A 13,771-nucleotide genomic window follows, 5' to 3' on the forward strand; every position below is an offset into this window, starting at 1 on the left:
CCAAAACTGCTCACAATATTCAAGGTGAGGCCGCCCCAGTGCAGAGCAGAGCAGGACAATCCCCTCCCTTGACCAGCTGGTGATACTTTGCCTGATACCCCCCAGGACATGGTTGGCCCTCCTGGCTACCAGGGCACTGCTGACTCATATTCAATTTGCCCTAAACCAGGACTCCCAGGTCCCCTTCTGCAGCACTGCCTTCCAGCATCTCATTCCCCAGTCTGTACGTACATCCAGGTTTGGCCCATCCCATGCAGAATCTGGCATTTGCATTTGTTAAACTTCATACAGTTGGTGATTGCCCAGCCCTCTCATTTGTCAAGATCTCTCTGCAAGGCTCTTTGCCTTTGAGGGAGAGATTCGGAGAGCTACATGTACCATCAGAAGGTCTGGCTGGTTGGAGGCCTCTGGCATGGCTGGTGCAGGGACTCCAGCAGCTACAGGGGAATGAGCTCTGCAGTGTGTCAGAACCATACCTGAGGGGGTGTGCACTAGTAAGACTGGGGATAGAAAGATCTCTTTATGCCCTTCTTCACCAACTACTGGGTCTGTTCGCTGCCTCTGTTGGCTGCTCCCAGATGGTTGGAGGGGAGCCCTTCTTGCTCACCATGCCTGTGTGAACTCCCACATAACACCCTGTTGCCACTCTGTTCACCGCACTGCCTTTGGGCCCCTTATGAGAGAGTGGGAACAGCTGACTCAGCCCATGCTGAGGGAGCCACTCCAGGGCAAAAGCCGCCGGCTCCACATGGCTCTTGGCCATCTCCTGCAGTTTCCCTGGCTCTAGAAATTCCCCCTGCTTGCAGTGATTCCCTGCTCTGCTGTGTGATGTGCCTGCACTGGAGCTGTTTGCCTTGGCGAGTGACCATTACTTATGGGGTTTTTTATGTCAGGTTTATAATAACGGCAGGTCAAAAAGTACAGTGTAAAACTACATAGATTTCCTTTTTTTTTTTTTTTGGAGTATTATACTGTATTTAGCAGAAGTTTTCAACATGGCATTTAAAAATCTCTCCCTGATATCTTCAGCAAGTTCTATAATCATGCAAAACTTCTAGAAATCTCTCCAAGTAAATGGACATACACCCTTGCACACAGGGAACTCCAGCTTTGGGTGTTCAGCTGAGTTTTTAGCTTTTATGGTCTGTATGGTACAGCTAATCTTACATAAGAGCAAAAATTAAATGCAACTATGAGATCTCTTCCACATCATGGCAAGCTATCATCCCATTTTGTCATGGATGCATGACTATAGCATAAGGTTTAATCCTGACTGTTAATGCTAATTTCATATCTACTAAACCAGGCAATTTACTTGTGGCTTTGAATTCCTATATTCTCAGGGAAAAAAAAGTACCTATTTATTTTCTTAGCATATTGCGCCACTAGAAAAGGAGATAATTTTAGGACAATTAGGAATTGTTTGAAAAAGGGGACTGTCAGGCTAATTACTGCTAGCTGTTTGGATGCAATAAAGTGTAAGTCATAAGGATTTCTTAACATTAAAAGAGCTTATATTAGAAAAGAAACTATCAATTACCCGGAGGATTGGCAAAGCTCACCCAGCTACACAGAGTGAATTTAAAACCTGTAATTCTTTCCAAGGTGAATATGGTGACAAAATGATTAGCTATTCTCGGTGCACATCCATCTTAATTAAAGCCTACCCCCCTGTGATGATGATGCATGCAGTCCAGCTTTACAGACACTCACAGCTGGTGTCTGCATCAATCTTGCTGACAAAGACACTTCTTGAGAGCATCTGCTATAATGTCTTTTTTCTCCCGTGTGGGGCAAAATCGCTCCCGTGGGCTCTAGCAGCCCTCAGGATCAGCAGCTCAGCACTGCCCTAAACCACATAAGTATTTGCTAAGGTGTGTACATAACATGATCCAACACTGGGCTTCTTTTTCCTGCTGTCTATTAAACTAGTAATAGACATTCTGATAGTCAGGTCAACTTACAGCTTACCCTTGTGACTACAAAGCAGGTCCAGAAAGATGAGCTGCAGCTTCACACTTGACAGGTTTTCTGTGTGCCACCATATTCCACTGATACACTTGATGAGCAGCTGACAAGTTTATAAAAATAAGACCAATAGAAATTGTGGCCATGATGCATTTATCTAAAGCAGCTGTTTATCAAGTTGTGCTTTAGTAGTGAAAGGAAGTGAACTTAAAAAAAATTGTAAATTAGATAGACTCATGCATAGTCCCAAACATGCGGAGTCACTGTAGGTAAATAATTTTTGAAATTATGTGCCACAGTGTTTACATTAAAGTGGAAAGATATTTGCTTCTTAATTACACAGGTTTCTGCTAAATGATTTTTAGATTAAAGTGTAGAAAATGAGCATGTCATCTACACCTTTAAAATTTAGTTTAACAAAATATGGCAAAGAATTTCCTTATATTTATCATTTTTTAATGCAACACAACACTCACCTTGAATTGGTAATTCACTTCATATAATTACAGTTACACAGAAAAATTAAGCAAATTTAAAATGCTCTTTTTAAAATCCCTTATAAAAAAAAAGTCAGTATACGTAGATAGTAGTCATTTTTCCAAGCCCATCACTTCATTAGTTTAAAACCAGAAGTCCAAAACACAGCTGCCCACGCTGCTTAGATTGAACCATTTTATTTTACATATTGTAAAGGCAATTCTGAAGGACACCACCCTCATCGGCTTCAAATAGAAAAGCATTAGATTAAGAGAAGTGGCTTTCTGAAGTCTGGGTGTGAGAAAACTGATACTGACAGTGACATATTAATGTGTCAATGATGAATAAATACAAGAACTTAATATTCAAACCACCAGCAATCTCATACATCATTCTCTCTCTCTCTTTTTTTTTTTAAGGATGTAAAAGATTCAAATGTCAGAACTATAATGTCAGGACTGTTTATAATGTCAAGTGATGCATATTGCATGCTCTTACTATACCTAGAACCTGGGATAATAATGGTAGATGATGGAGTACATTTAATTTGCAGTGGACATGGATTTGAAGGGAATTTGGAAGAAAAACATTTTCGTATTGAAGTCTTAAAAATTGTTTTGTTCAATCTGCACCAATCCTTGCACAAATTACTTTGTATAAAACTGATGCTTCTAACAATAACTAATATTAGTGTGATGCCTACAGGGCACTGTCAGCCAAGGAGAACTTAGTCTTATAATATAGTAATTTGATAAAACTTGTTACAGACTTGAGAATCAATCCCAATAGAACCAGAAAGAACTATAATTTTCCCTTTGCAGATATTTCATGCCATTCCATCTCAGCTCATAGAATTAATCTTATTATTTATAAAGTAAAGTTGTGTTGTTTTGAGCCTGGTTTCCTAAAAAATGAGGAATATGTGATCATGCCATCTGGAAATGCCTTCCCTTCACTCCTGACAGCTACCACCTTCAGAGACAATTGCAACCCAGTTTGAAAGGAGGTAAAATCTCAAAGAAACTCAATTGTTAAAAGCTTTCACCCAGGTATCTGTGCAGGACAAAGATACTTAAATTAGTACTCCCTGTCAGGGAAAGGCTGTCTGTTTTGGAGAAGCTAGCAGTGTCATAATCAGGGGTGAGGCCAGTGAAAACAAATTGTTTTGCAAAGGAGGACATACAAGTCAAAGGACACAAATCTCTTGGAGTGCTTGCAAAATGATTTGGGTTTTAGCTATTCTTTGAACTTCTAATTTTGCTCTAGAAAGATAAAAAATTTAATTCCAGCACTTTTATAAAAGGTTAACTTGAAAGAACAGTAACTGAACCCTGAAAGAAACATCAAAATATCACATTATTTTAATTTACGGATGTAATAAAATCAAGAGTTGTAGGCTTGTTAAGGATGATACACATCTTGGGAATATTAAGCTGACTGAGGCGTTTCCCAGAGACTGTAATCCAATTTTAAGTACTGATTAGAGCAAATGTTAGATTAATACAAAGTAGGCTTTGCTCTTAATTGATCTAGATAGAACCCAGTCCTACCTAGAAGTTTGTGTCCACCCTTTAGGTAGTAGGGTTAAAAACCCCAGAATTAAAAGAAGAAATTTATTAACTCTGTGTCATCTAGAAAGGTTGCATTTTGTATTATTTTTATTATTTTATTGATTTATGTGAACAGAAGAGAATGTGCTGGTTTCAGCTTGGATAGAGGTAATTTTCTTCATAGTAGCTGGTATGAGGCTGTGTTTTGGATTTGTGACCAAAACAACATTGATAACACAAAGATGTTTTCATTACTGCTGAGAAGTGCTTGCATAGCATCAAGTCTTTTTCTGCCTCTCACCCCACCACTGAGAAGGCTCGGGGTGCACAAGAAGCTGTGAGGGGACACAGCTGGGACAGCTGACCCCAGCTGACCACAAGGATATCTCACACCATATGGTGTCATGCTCAGCATATACAGCTGGGGAAGAAGAAGCAAGGGAGGGAATGTTCAGAGTGATAGCATTTGTCTTCCCAAGTCACCATTATGCTTGATGGATCCATGCTTTCCTGGAGCTGGCTAAACACTTGCCTGCCCATGGGGAGAGGTGAATTAAGTCCTTGTTCTGCTTTGCTTGAGTGCACAGCTTTTTCTTCACCTTTTAAATTGTCTTTATCTCAGCCCACAAGTTTTTGCACTTTCACTCTTCCCCGTCCCACTGGAGTGCAGTGAGCCCCCAGCTGGGTGGTGCTTAATTGCTGTCTGAGGTTTAATGACAACATGCTCATAGAGACCAAGTAAGTTACTTTTACTGCATCAAATACCTTTTCTATTATAGGCAGCTGAAGCTGGTTTTTTTCTGTGTGGCTGCCACAGTCATGAGCAAGGAAAAGAATAAAGAAAAAAAAGGAGATATATGAAGAGTGAAAATTGTTACTCCTGGAGCAGGCTGCTCGCTATTGCCCGAGCAGGATTTAACAACATCAAGCTCTCTGAATATATCAAATATTATCTTCCTTGAAATGATGACACAAAGGCCACATCTGTCACTGGATCCTTCAGACGCTGTTCCTCCTGCCGTTCTGTATGACTTTGAGTACGTTGGAAAGGTCAAAACTTTTCGAAATCAATTCCATTAGGTCCTCATCGCTTTCCACACCGTTGATAAACTCTTCCAAAGTCAGTTCCCCTAAAAGAAAGAAAATACTCCTTAGGAACTGAGAAACCCAGCAATCATTCTCCATCCAACACAAGGCCACTCATGCCAGACTGAGTCCCTTAGGAAGGTTTCTGTTCTCTGCTGATAGGCAAATGCAGGAAGAGCATTTGATAATGTTTTCCTACTTTGCATCAGTCAGATCCTAGAACTCAGAGTCACTTTTTTTTATGTTAAAACAGGTCAAACACAACTTTCACTGAAGTCTGAGACAATTGTAAGTGCTCATAAATGTGTGTAACAGGGCACTAATGAAGCCTGTATCGAGGCTGAATTTAGATTTATGGACCAATTCTCAGTGAGCTAACTGGAATTTATCCTATAGCTGGTTTTAACAGAGATTAGAGTGTGATTTGCTGAGGATTACTAGGCATAGTACCTGTGTTGACTACTAGGATTATGTAGAGCCATGATCGGATATACTAAAAAAAACTGGCTAAGTGGTTTGATTGGATAAATTCTTCCAGGGAACTGAAATGGTCATTTAGAGTGTGATCTTTTGGGCTCATGTCAAAATCAGCTAATAACTTAGAAGGTGCAAGACAACTTTAAAATCTCTTCTACTGAAAAATCAGAATACTGTTTTACTTTGAGAAGGAAAAACAAAGCTTGGTTTAATAAGAAAAGCTTGAATCTTTCCTCTGAGAATGATTTAAAGTTTCTTGTGAAATTCACAACAATGAATGATTTCTCATTAAAATAAGAAATGACAAAAGGCCAACAAAGGAAAATAGCTGGATAAGTTAGGGCCCCAGGGTGCAGGGGAGCAGGAATTCAGGTCATGTACATGTCTGGTGAATGCTTAGCTGGCTGACTTTTGGCTCTTTTCAGGTTTTAGTACTACCTGTAGGGATTTTTTTGGTGGTTTTGTTTCTGTCTATGGCAGCCTTGGAAACTTCACTTGATGTGAAAAAGGAAAACGATCAGCATTTGAAAAATGTGAAAACAACTTTCTACCCATAGTCAGTAAAGGCTGCTTTCTGTTTAGTCACATGTGTCCTTGCTACACCAGTGACAGGCTCATATAAAGAGGAAGGACATAATTTGACAGAAGTCCTGTCTCTTAGGCTTCAGTGAAAGTACTAAGACCCTGTCTAGGGGCTGGCATACAGTGCCCTGAGATTGTCTGTGCTGCTTCTTTCAATAGCAGTCCCCTTACATAATCATTCCAGAAGCAGAGACAAAACAAGCCATCTCTGTATGCTTATATGCATCCCTTGCTTTGCCACTCATCCTCTCACTTCTGCTGAACTCATATCCCAGGCATTCCTTTCCGTTCCCCTCCCCTTCCCTCTGTGTTGCCTCTGACTGAGGTCTTTGGGTGGATGGTGCTCCTGGACTCATCACATGGACATGTGGCATCATTTTCATGTTTATTCAGGTCAACTGGTCTTGAATTCCTTCCTTCTGTTCCCAGGCTGCACATTTCCAAGCACCAACAGCCGCGCACAAGAGCACAAACCGCACTGCAGTTGCCAGTGAGATGTGGCTACACTGGCAGGCCCAGGCTCGCTGCTGCTGTGATGGGCCTCAGATTTCCTCGAGCTAATGAAAATAAATTGCAAAACCAACAGGAGGTCTGTTCTAAGAATTGTTCTTTACAACCATGGGATTATTTATTGTTGTTTCATGTAAGGAAGGACATTGCAACTTACTTGTCTGTTTGCACGTTTCTTTAATAAGAAGCTACAGAGAGGCAGCGTAGTTGAAGCTAAACTTGGTAAAACTCAGCCCGTTCCTCAGGTGGAGCTAGTCCTGTTGCTTTGCAGCAATTAAAACACTAACAAACTATGGAAAACAGTTTGAAAGGGAATTGTTATGAAGATAATTCTCAATAAATCATGTTCTGGCTTTTCCTTGCTAAAATGTATGACACAAAATTATTTTTCCAGCTGATGTTTTAGCTCAGATACAATTGTTACTTGTAGTAAATATCTAGTCAAATTGGAGAATAATCATGGAATTTGGGTTTAGATGCTAGATCCTGACTGTGTTATTTGGAGTCCTTTTGTAATTTGTCTTCACCCAAAGAATGGGCCAAGGAGATGGGGGAAAAAAATTGTCTGCTAGTGCATCCTCCATATGTACCACAAGATCACTGTTTATACTCTGTATATTGTAAACAGCTTTTAAAAAAAGTAACATTCATACACCAAATAAGACCATAGAAATATCCCCCCAAAATGCCAAAAATTCCTGTCTGTGACTTCACTTTGTTCTGTAATGCTTTCCTAATATTCCTAGTTTGTCAGTGATTGCAGCAATTGATGTAAAATGTAATTGTCAGTGGAAGGAGGATCTTCAAGATTAGAAGTTTGAGGGGAGATATTCACATGTGAGAAGTTTTCTGTTAGAAACAACTCTGAAGCAGTGAACTGAAGCCTTAGTTTACAAATGCAAGTCCAATTGGCTTAATCTAGCTATCTTGAGGAAAAAAACAGTAGCATGTGTTTTAGCATGTGTTAACAGTCAGCCTTCAAGGGACATCCAATATGCTGTCCAATCCTTAGAACATGCTAGAGCATATACAACCATGCATCTTATTTGTATTTTTTTTAACTATTTTAGATAGATTAAGCCAATGCAAATACACTAAAAAAACCCCTCAATCACACTTTCATTTTGCTGTGCAACCAGAGAACTGGCATTTTTGGTGAACAGTGCAAGACCTCTGTGCTTTAGCACCTACTGCATGTAATTCCTATGTCACTGATTTACACTTCACTGTAAAGCTGAAATAATTTGGGGTAAAGCTGAAATAATATGGGTAAAAAAGAGTTTTGGCTTTCAGTTAATCTAAAACAGTCAGTTCTTCAGTAGTGTGTGCAACTCCCTCTCTTCCAGAGGAAAGTCCCTGCCAGTGCCAACAAAACCTAGATTCTTACCATCATTGTTCACATCTATCTTCTGAAATACCATGTTTGTGAACTCTTCAGCACTCATGTTGGTGTAGCCATTTATAGCCTGGATAGCCTGAGGGCAGAAACACAGAAAATTCTTTCAGAGTTTTTTCTATCAAGTTGTAAAAACAATACACTGGCAGCACCAGTAATTGCAATGCAACTCTTTAGTTCCCAGACCCTTTCAAAAAATCACTAAATAAATAGCTATTTCAAGTAAATCTTCAGTAATGAGGATTGCAATTTAATTAACATAACACAGCCTGAAGATTGCAAACTAATTTACATATCTCTGAAAGTCTGAAGAACCATGTGGCACCTCTGCTCTGTAATACACTTTAGATTCCACACCAGCATTTTTAACTGGCCCTAGAGAGTTCTGTGTCTTCAAAGTGCCCTATGGTCTATGTGATTTAAATACAGTACTGTTTTTCACAGCTGAATGCACATGCAGAGAAAGCCTAAGCTATTTTTCTATTAAGACATGTTTAACTTAGTAATCACAAACAAAGTCAGACCAGCAGTCCTGGAAGTTGGCAAAATGCACTTGACCTCCAAAGAAGTTAAGAAAACCAAAAGTATCCCCTCTAGTTTGTTTTTTTGGTTGTTGTTGGTTTTTTGTTTGTTTGTTTTCTTTTGTGTTTTTTTTTTCTTTTGTTTGTTTTTCTGTAGGAAAAGGACTCAATATTTGGAGTAAAGGTATAAATTAATGTTTTTGAAAAATTGTATCCCATTCACTGAGATGGTAATTTTTACACTGTGGTGATCATTCGGGTTAATAAAATAGGAGCCTCCACGTTAACATCCAGTGGTTCAGATGCAACAAGGATGTGTTTACAGAGTTAGATTCAAACTCAATATCCCAATTAGTAACTGACTGGGAAAATATGTGCATATATAAACATGCATATATGTTCTATAATGGGCATACTGTAGAATTTGTTTTTCTACACTTGAATTATCTTGAGGTGAACTGTGTTGTGTAAGAAAATTCACTGTATGTGCCAGTTGTTTCTTTTGGTATTTCTGATATTATATTAGAAATCATTGTATTTAAATAAAATGTAAGTTAAACCTATTCAGCACTGATGTGAAATTCTTGACTGTCACTGTCATTATTTTACTTTACAGCTTTTTAAAAACAGAAACCTTAATACATCAAATAAGACCATAAAAATGCCAGCCCCCAAAGTGCCCAAAATTCCTGTCCATTTCAAAAGGAAACGAGAATTTTTGCAAAAATGGGTACATAAACTTATTTGTATTACTAATTCATACTTTAGATACTTTTGGTGTTTTATATGTCTGACTCTGCTACAGTCTTCAGAATAAAGTTGTACTTCTGCCACAGAAGTAAATTTATTGTAGTGCTAAGAGTAAAGCAGTGGTTCCTGAAGTATCTGAGTCACTGTCTACCACTGTCACCTTAAATAGTTAAACAAAATAACTGGGCATTGAAAGGGTGCATGGTTATCTGGAAGGAGTTTTGATAATGATTTGTTGGTTCAAAGTTTGCATAGCTGTAGAGACAGATGAAGTTTTAATAGGAGTTCTGCGATTCTAAATTAATGTCTCAGATATGACGTATCTTTTTGGACAAGGCCTTTTTTACTGACATTTATTGTAATTCCAGGAAAAGTACTTTCCTTGTTTATGTTGTTACTTTGCTCTGTAATGAGTCCTGTACATTTAGGGAGCAGTATTAAGCCATACGTATTTGCAAGGAACCCTAACATACCTTTTGGATGAAAGCAGCTACTGCAGTTCAAAATATTATTTCACTAGAGCAAGTGAAAAATACAGAAATAATTTTAAAGAAAGAATTGCACTGCTTTGCTTTTGTGTGTTTGAAGTGGACCCATTTTCTGCAACATTTTGACAATATTTTTATCCCACTGTCACTATGTGATTTAATAGTAAAATTATATTTCCCTGATTAAGTTTTAAAATAGGGGTAATGGCAGTTGTAGTACACAAATCTAAAGGCCTTTCAAAGAATTAAAATATTGCAATATTTTGTTGACATCTATATTTTTCTTGCAGCGAGCTCACTTTGAGAAGTCAGTTTTCCACAATGGACTGGCACATACACTTGTAACCATCTGTTTTATTCATTATGCTGCTACAGTTCTACCCTGCCTTATAGTATAGTTTATCACAGTAATGCCTCTAGTTTCTACAGTTTTTCACTTTAAGTATTTTATCTGTAGAACTATTGCTTAGAGTAAAATACTATTTAGATATGCTCAATAGGGAAGAAACTAATGGCAGGAGTGTCACTAGCCACTGTAAATTCTGGTTTTAGAACTGTAAAACATTAGGTAAAGTACAGACAATCCATTTACAGGACATGAGGAACCACTGTTTCAGGGGCAATGCGCTATGTCAAATGTTCTTGCTATTGGTCATAACTTGCTTACCGAGAATATGCTTAGTAGTTCTTTTTTGTCAATACATCCGTTTCCATCAGCATCGTATAGCTTGAAATACCATTTCAATTTTTGGTCAATTTTCCCTCGTATAACCAAATTTATTGCAGCTATGAACTCCAAGAAGTCTATAAATCCATCCTAAGAGAGAGAGAGAGAAAAAAACCCCAAACACCTATTTAATAATGCCAGTTTTCAGTTCATTCTGGCAATTGCACAGAAACAGGTCATCAAATTCACTACAATACACATTGATTTATGAAGCACCTTAAGATAGAAATCCCCTGTGGTATTAAAAAAGGATGCACTCAAGTGGAAGATCTATAGGAAGAGGTGTTAGCAAAGACAGTTTTGTTCTCCCCTAAAAGCTGGGGGCAGTGTAGGCAAGGGGTAAATCTGTTCTGAGCAATTGTTATTGACAGGTTTTGAGAAGAAAAGAAAAAAAACGGTTTTGTGGGGAACTGCAACATGGGAAAAAGAGGAGTCTGGGATATCTGGTTTGGTACTAATGAAGTATGTACAGCAGAGTTGTTTACATCCATACTGCAGAACTACGTATGCTTTCCAGTACAACAGAGCTGTCCCAGGTGTTTTTCATCTGAGAGATCATGTAATAATAATAATCTGGCATGAACCCCATGTACTGTGGTTTATCCATATAAACATCAGGTCTCTCAGATGAATACATTTTGCACAGGATATAAAGCCTTCAAATCATAAACTAGACTCTAAATACTGAGGATTGGGGATATTCATAGGTAAAGAGCATTTCAGGTTGATTTAATTCTGACTCCTTCTCTGAAGCTGTCAAGGACAGGCCTCTACAGTCAGGTTCTCCTGTTTCTGTAAAAATGTGGTTAGGATGGAAGAAACAGTTGCTGAATTTGGATAGTACTCGCTCCAACTGTTTTCCATGTGCATATAAAGGAATTGACAGCTGGCAAATTTAGTCTTGTGATCTTTATTTTGGTCAGAATCCAGTTGCTTGGAAAACCTTGGAAAGACAGTAATCAGTTTCAGAGGCCTATGACTGAAAAGAGAAGGTTGGATGAATATCTAGTAGGTTAAGCATGTTGCTTATTTTTATTGTCATATATCAACACACATCTTGCCAGTTGAGGTTTTGCAATCACCAGGCATTAATGTATCCTCAGTCTGAAGGCAGAGAAGTCCTGTAAGGTTGCAGTGCCATAATGAGAATCCTAGACTCACTGAGGTTGGAAAAGACCCTTAAGGTCATCAGGTCCAACAGTTAACTCAGCACTTCCAAATCCATCACTAAGCTGTGTCCCTAAATGCCACATCTGACATGTCTTTTGAAGATCTCCAGGCACTATCAGTATATTCTGGTGACAAGGAACGAAACACAAAAGCATGCAAAAAATGTCAACAAGCAGGAATTTACAAGGACTAAAAGATACTGAGATTGAGAGCTCTGCTGTCTACCTTCAGTTGAGAACAAACCAAAACCTGTCCCCACACATCTATCTGCCTAGTGAATGTGAGTTCTCAAAGGCTGAATAAATTTTTTAAATAGGGGTCCATCCTCTTTTTTCTCTTCATTCTCTTTTTAGATTCCTCAGAGTTGTGACCACATGATGCTGATCTGCTTCAGAGCTCCTAGCAGCACCTTGTAGTGCTTGTTTGGATTTCTGTGCAAGGCTGTTGGCAGAGTGGCACCTCAGAGATAAATCTAATGTATTCAAACACACTGGATTCAGTGTACATGCAGAAATGCTGTGTGCATAACTTGTGCAGACTGACTGTTGCTTCACAGACTCTCTGCAGGTTCTGTTGTGGTTGCTGCTTTTACGCTAATAGCAATCACAGCAAACACAGCAAAGGCAAAGACACCATTCAACCGCTGTTTGGGATTAAATGAAATTTGACAGTAACTGCATGTAATTTTCAAACAAAATTAGGCCTAGTATAAAAAGCAGATGCTTTACCAAACATGACATATCATGCACCACAAACTTTATTCTTCTTTTTGGCAGACCGGCTTGAATTTCAATTTTTGCAAGTATTATTTCAAGAAGGATCTCATAAAGTATTTTGCTGGAGGACAAAATGTAATTTGCTGATTACGTTTCCATCATCTGATTTGATGTATCTATTAAGAATATGGTTAGATGCATTTCACATTGCTGCTTTTTTATTGCATTTCATACTGCTTATTGAAACTACAGATTAATTTTAGGATTGCTGAATGTCTGAGACTAGATTAATTTTGTTCTTTCTCCCTTACATTTCACCTGGGTTTTTTGAAAATATTATTTTGTTTGCCTTCTTTCTACATCTTGGTGTCACTATTGTTGTCCTGTCAAAACATCAGAAATTTGGACAATGTAAGAATCAGTTTAATGTGTTTGGGCATGTAATTCTGATCTGGTGGATCATATGGCCTGTCCCAAACAAGAAGGGACTGAAGGGCAAGGTCAAAAAACTCTCACCTCTGAAAAACACCTGAGAGAAATGGTAGTTGCCAAAAAAGCCCCAGTCACATTTTGTAGTTGTGCTAAGACCACCAGCAACATGTTAAGCAGCAGTCAGTCCACCAGGAATAGAAATACTGAGAAGGTAGGAATGATTGTCTACATGATGTGGAACCAGAAGCATTGCATAAAAGCATTGATGAGAAATGAACTGGTTTTCCTTTCTACACTAAAAAACATACACTGTAGGTAGAAAAGGAAACATTTATGAGATGCAAAAGAATAGCGATCTTGTTGCACGTATACAGAGTTTTCTCAGATAAATACTGTACTTTTTACAGTAACATCTCAAAATAGCTTATTAAATAATGAAAAAATCATAACAGTAACCTGTGAAGATCATCCTGTGGTTCTGTGAGTACAACAAATAATGCAATAAATGTGTTATGATGTTATTAAAAGAATACTATTGTGCTGATTTACCTATCTGCTGCTCTATAATCATTCACAATACAAGTATCCAGGTAGGTCCTTATGTATCTCTGGGCTCTGTAAAACATCACTATGTGCAGCATGCACAGTAAAGTATCTGTTGCTCGTTAGGAGGTCATTAATTCACAAGGAAAGGGCTACTGTAAAAATAATAAAATAAATAGTAAAAAAATAAAATTTAAAAACAATCCCAACAACATAATAAGCAGGAATGATTACCAGTGGTGGATTATATAAATAATTTACTTTTGATGCTTTACCCTGTTATTGTCTCAAAGGGCAAATTTGTAATATTTTTATTAAATGGAGTTAAATCTGCTTGTTCAGCAGCTTAGGATGCAGAACAGACTTGGATGATGGATG

General features: G+C 38.3%; 1 protein-coding gene across 6 annotated transcripts in view; it reads right to left on the reverse strand.

Annotated features, from left to right (window-relative positions):
• Window positions 1-2,464: 2,464 nt before the first annotated feature.
• Window positions 2,465-13,771, reverse strand: part of GUCA1C (guanylate cyclase activator 1C) — a 45,202-nt gene continuing 33,895 nt past the window's right edge. For all 6 annotated transcript variants that reach the window (XM_051780023.1, XM_051780022.1, XM_051780021.1 and 3 more), the window contains 3 exons: window positions 10,473-10,622; window positions 8,038-8,125; window positions 2,465-5,125 (listed from right to left, as the gene is read on the reverse strand). In XM_051780023.1, the coding sequence (XP_051635983.1) occupies window positions 4,995-5,125; window positions 8,038-8,125; window positions 10,473-10,622 (369 nt within the window). In that variant the 3' untranslated portion in view covers window positions 2,465-4,994. The remainder of the gene's footprint in view (window positions 5,126-8,037; window positions 8,126-10,472; window positions 10,623-13,771) is intronic.

This window comes from Manacus candei, unplaced genomic scaffold (genome assembly GCF_025592945.1).
Source record: "Manacus candei isolate 608988 ecotype Guabito, Panama unplaced genomic scaffold, ASM2559294v1 h1tg000014l, whole genome shotgun sequence".
Classification (NCBI taxonomy): Eukaryota; Metazoa; Chordata; class Aves; order Passeriformes; family Pipridae; genus Manacus; species Manacus candei.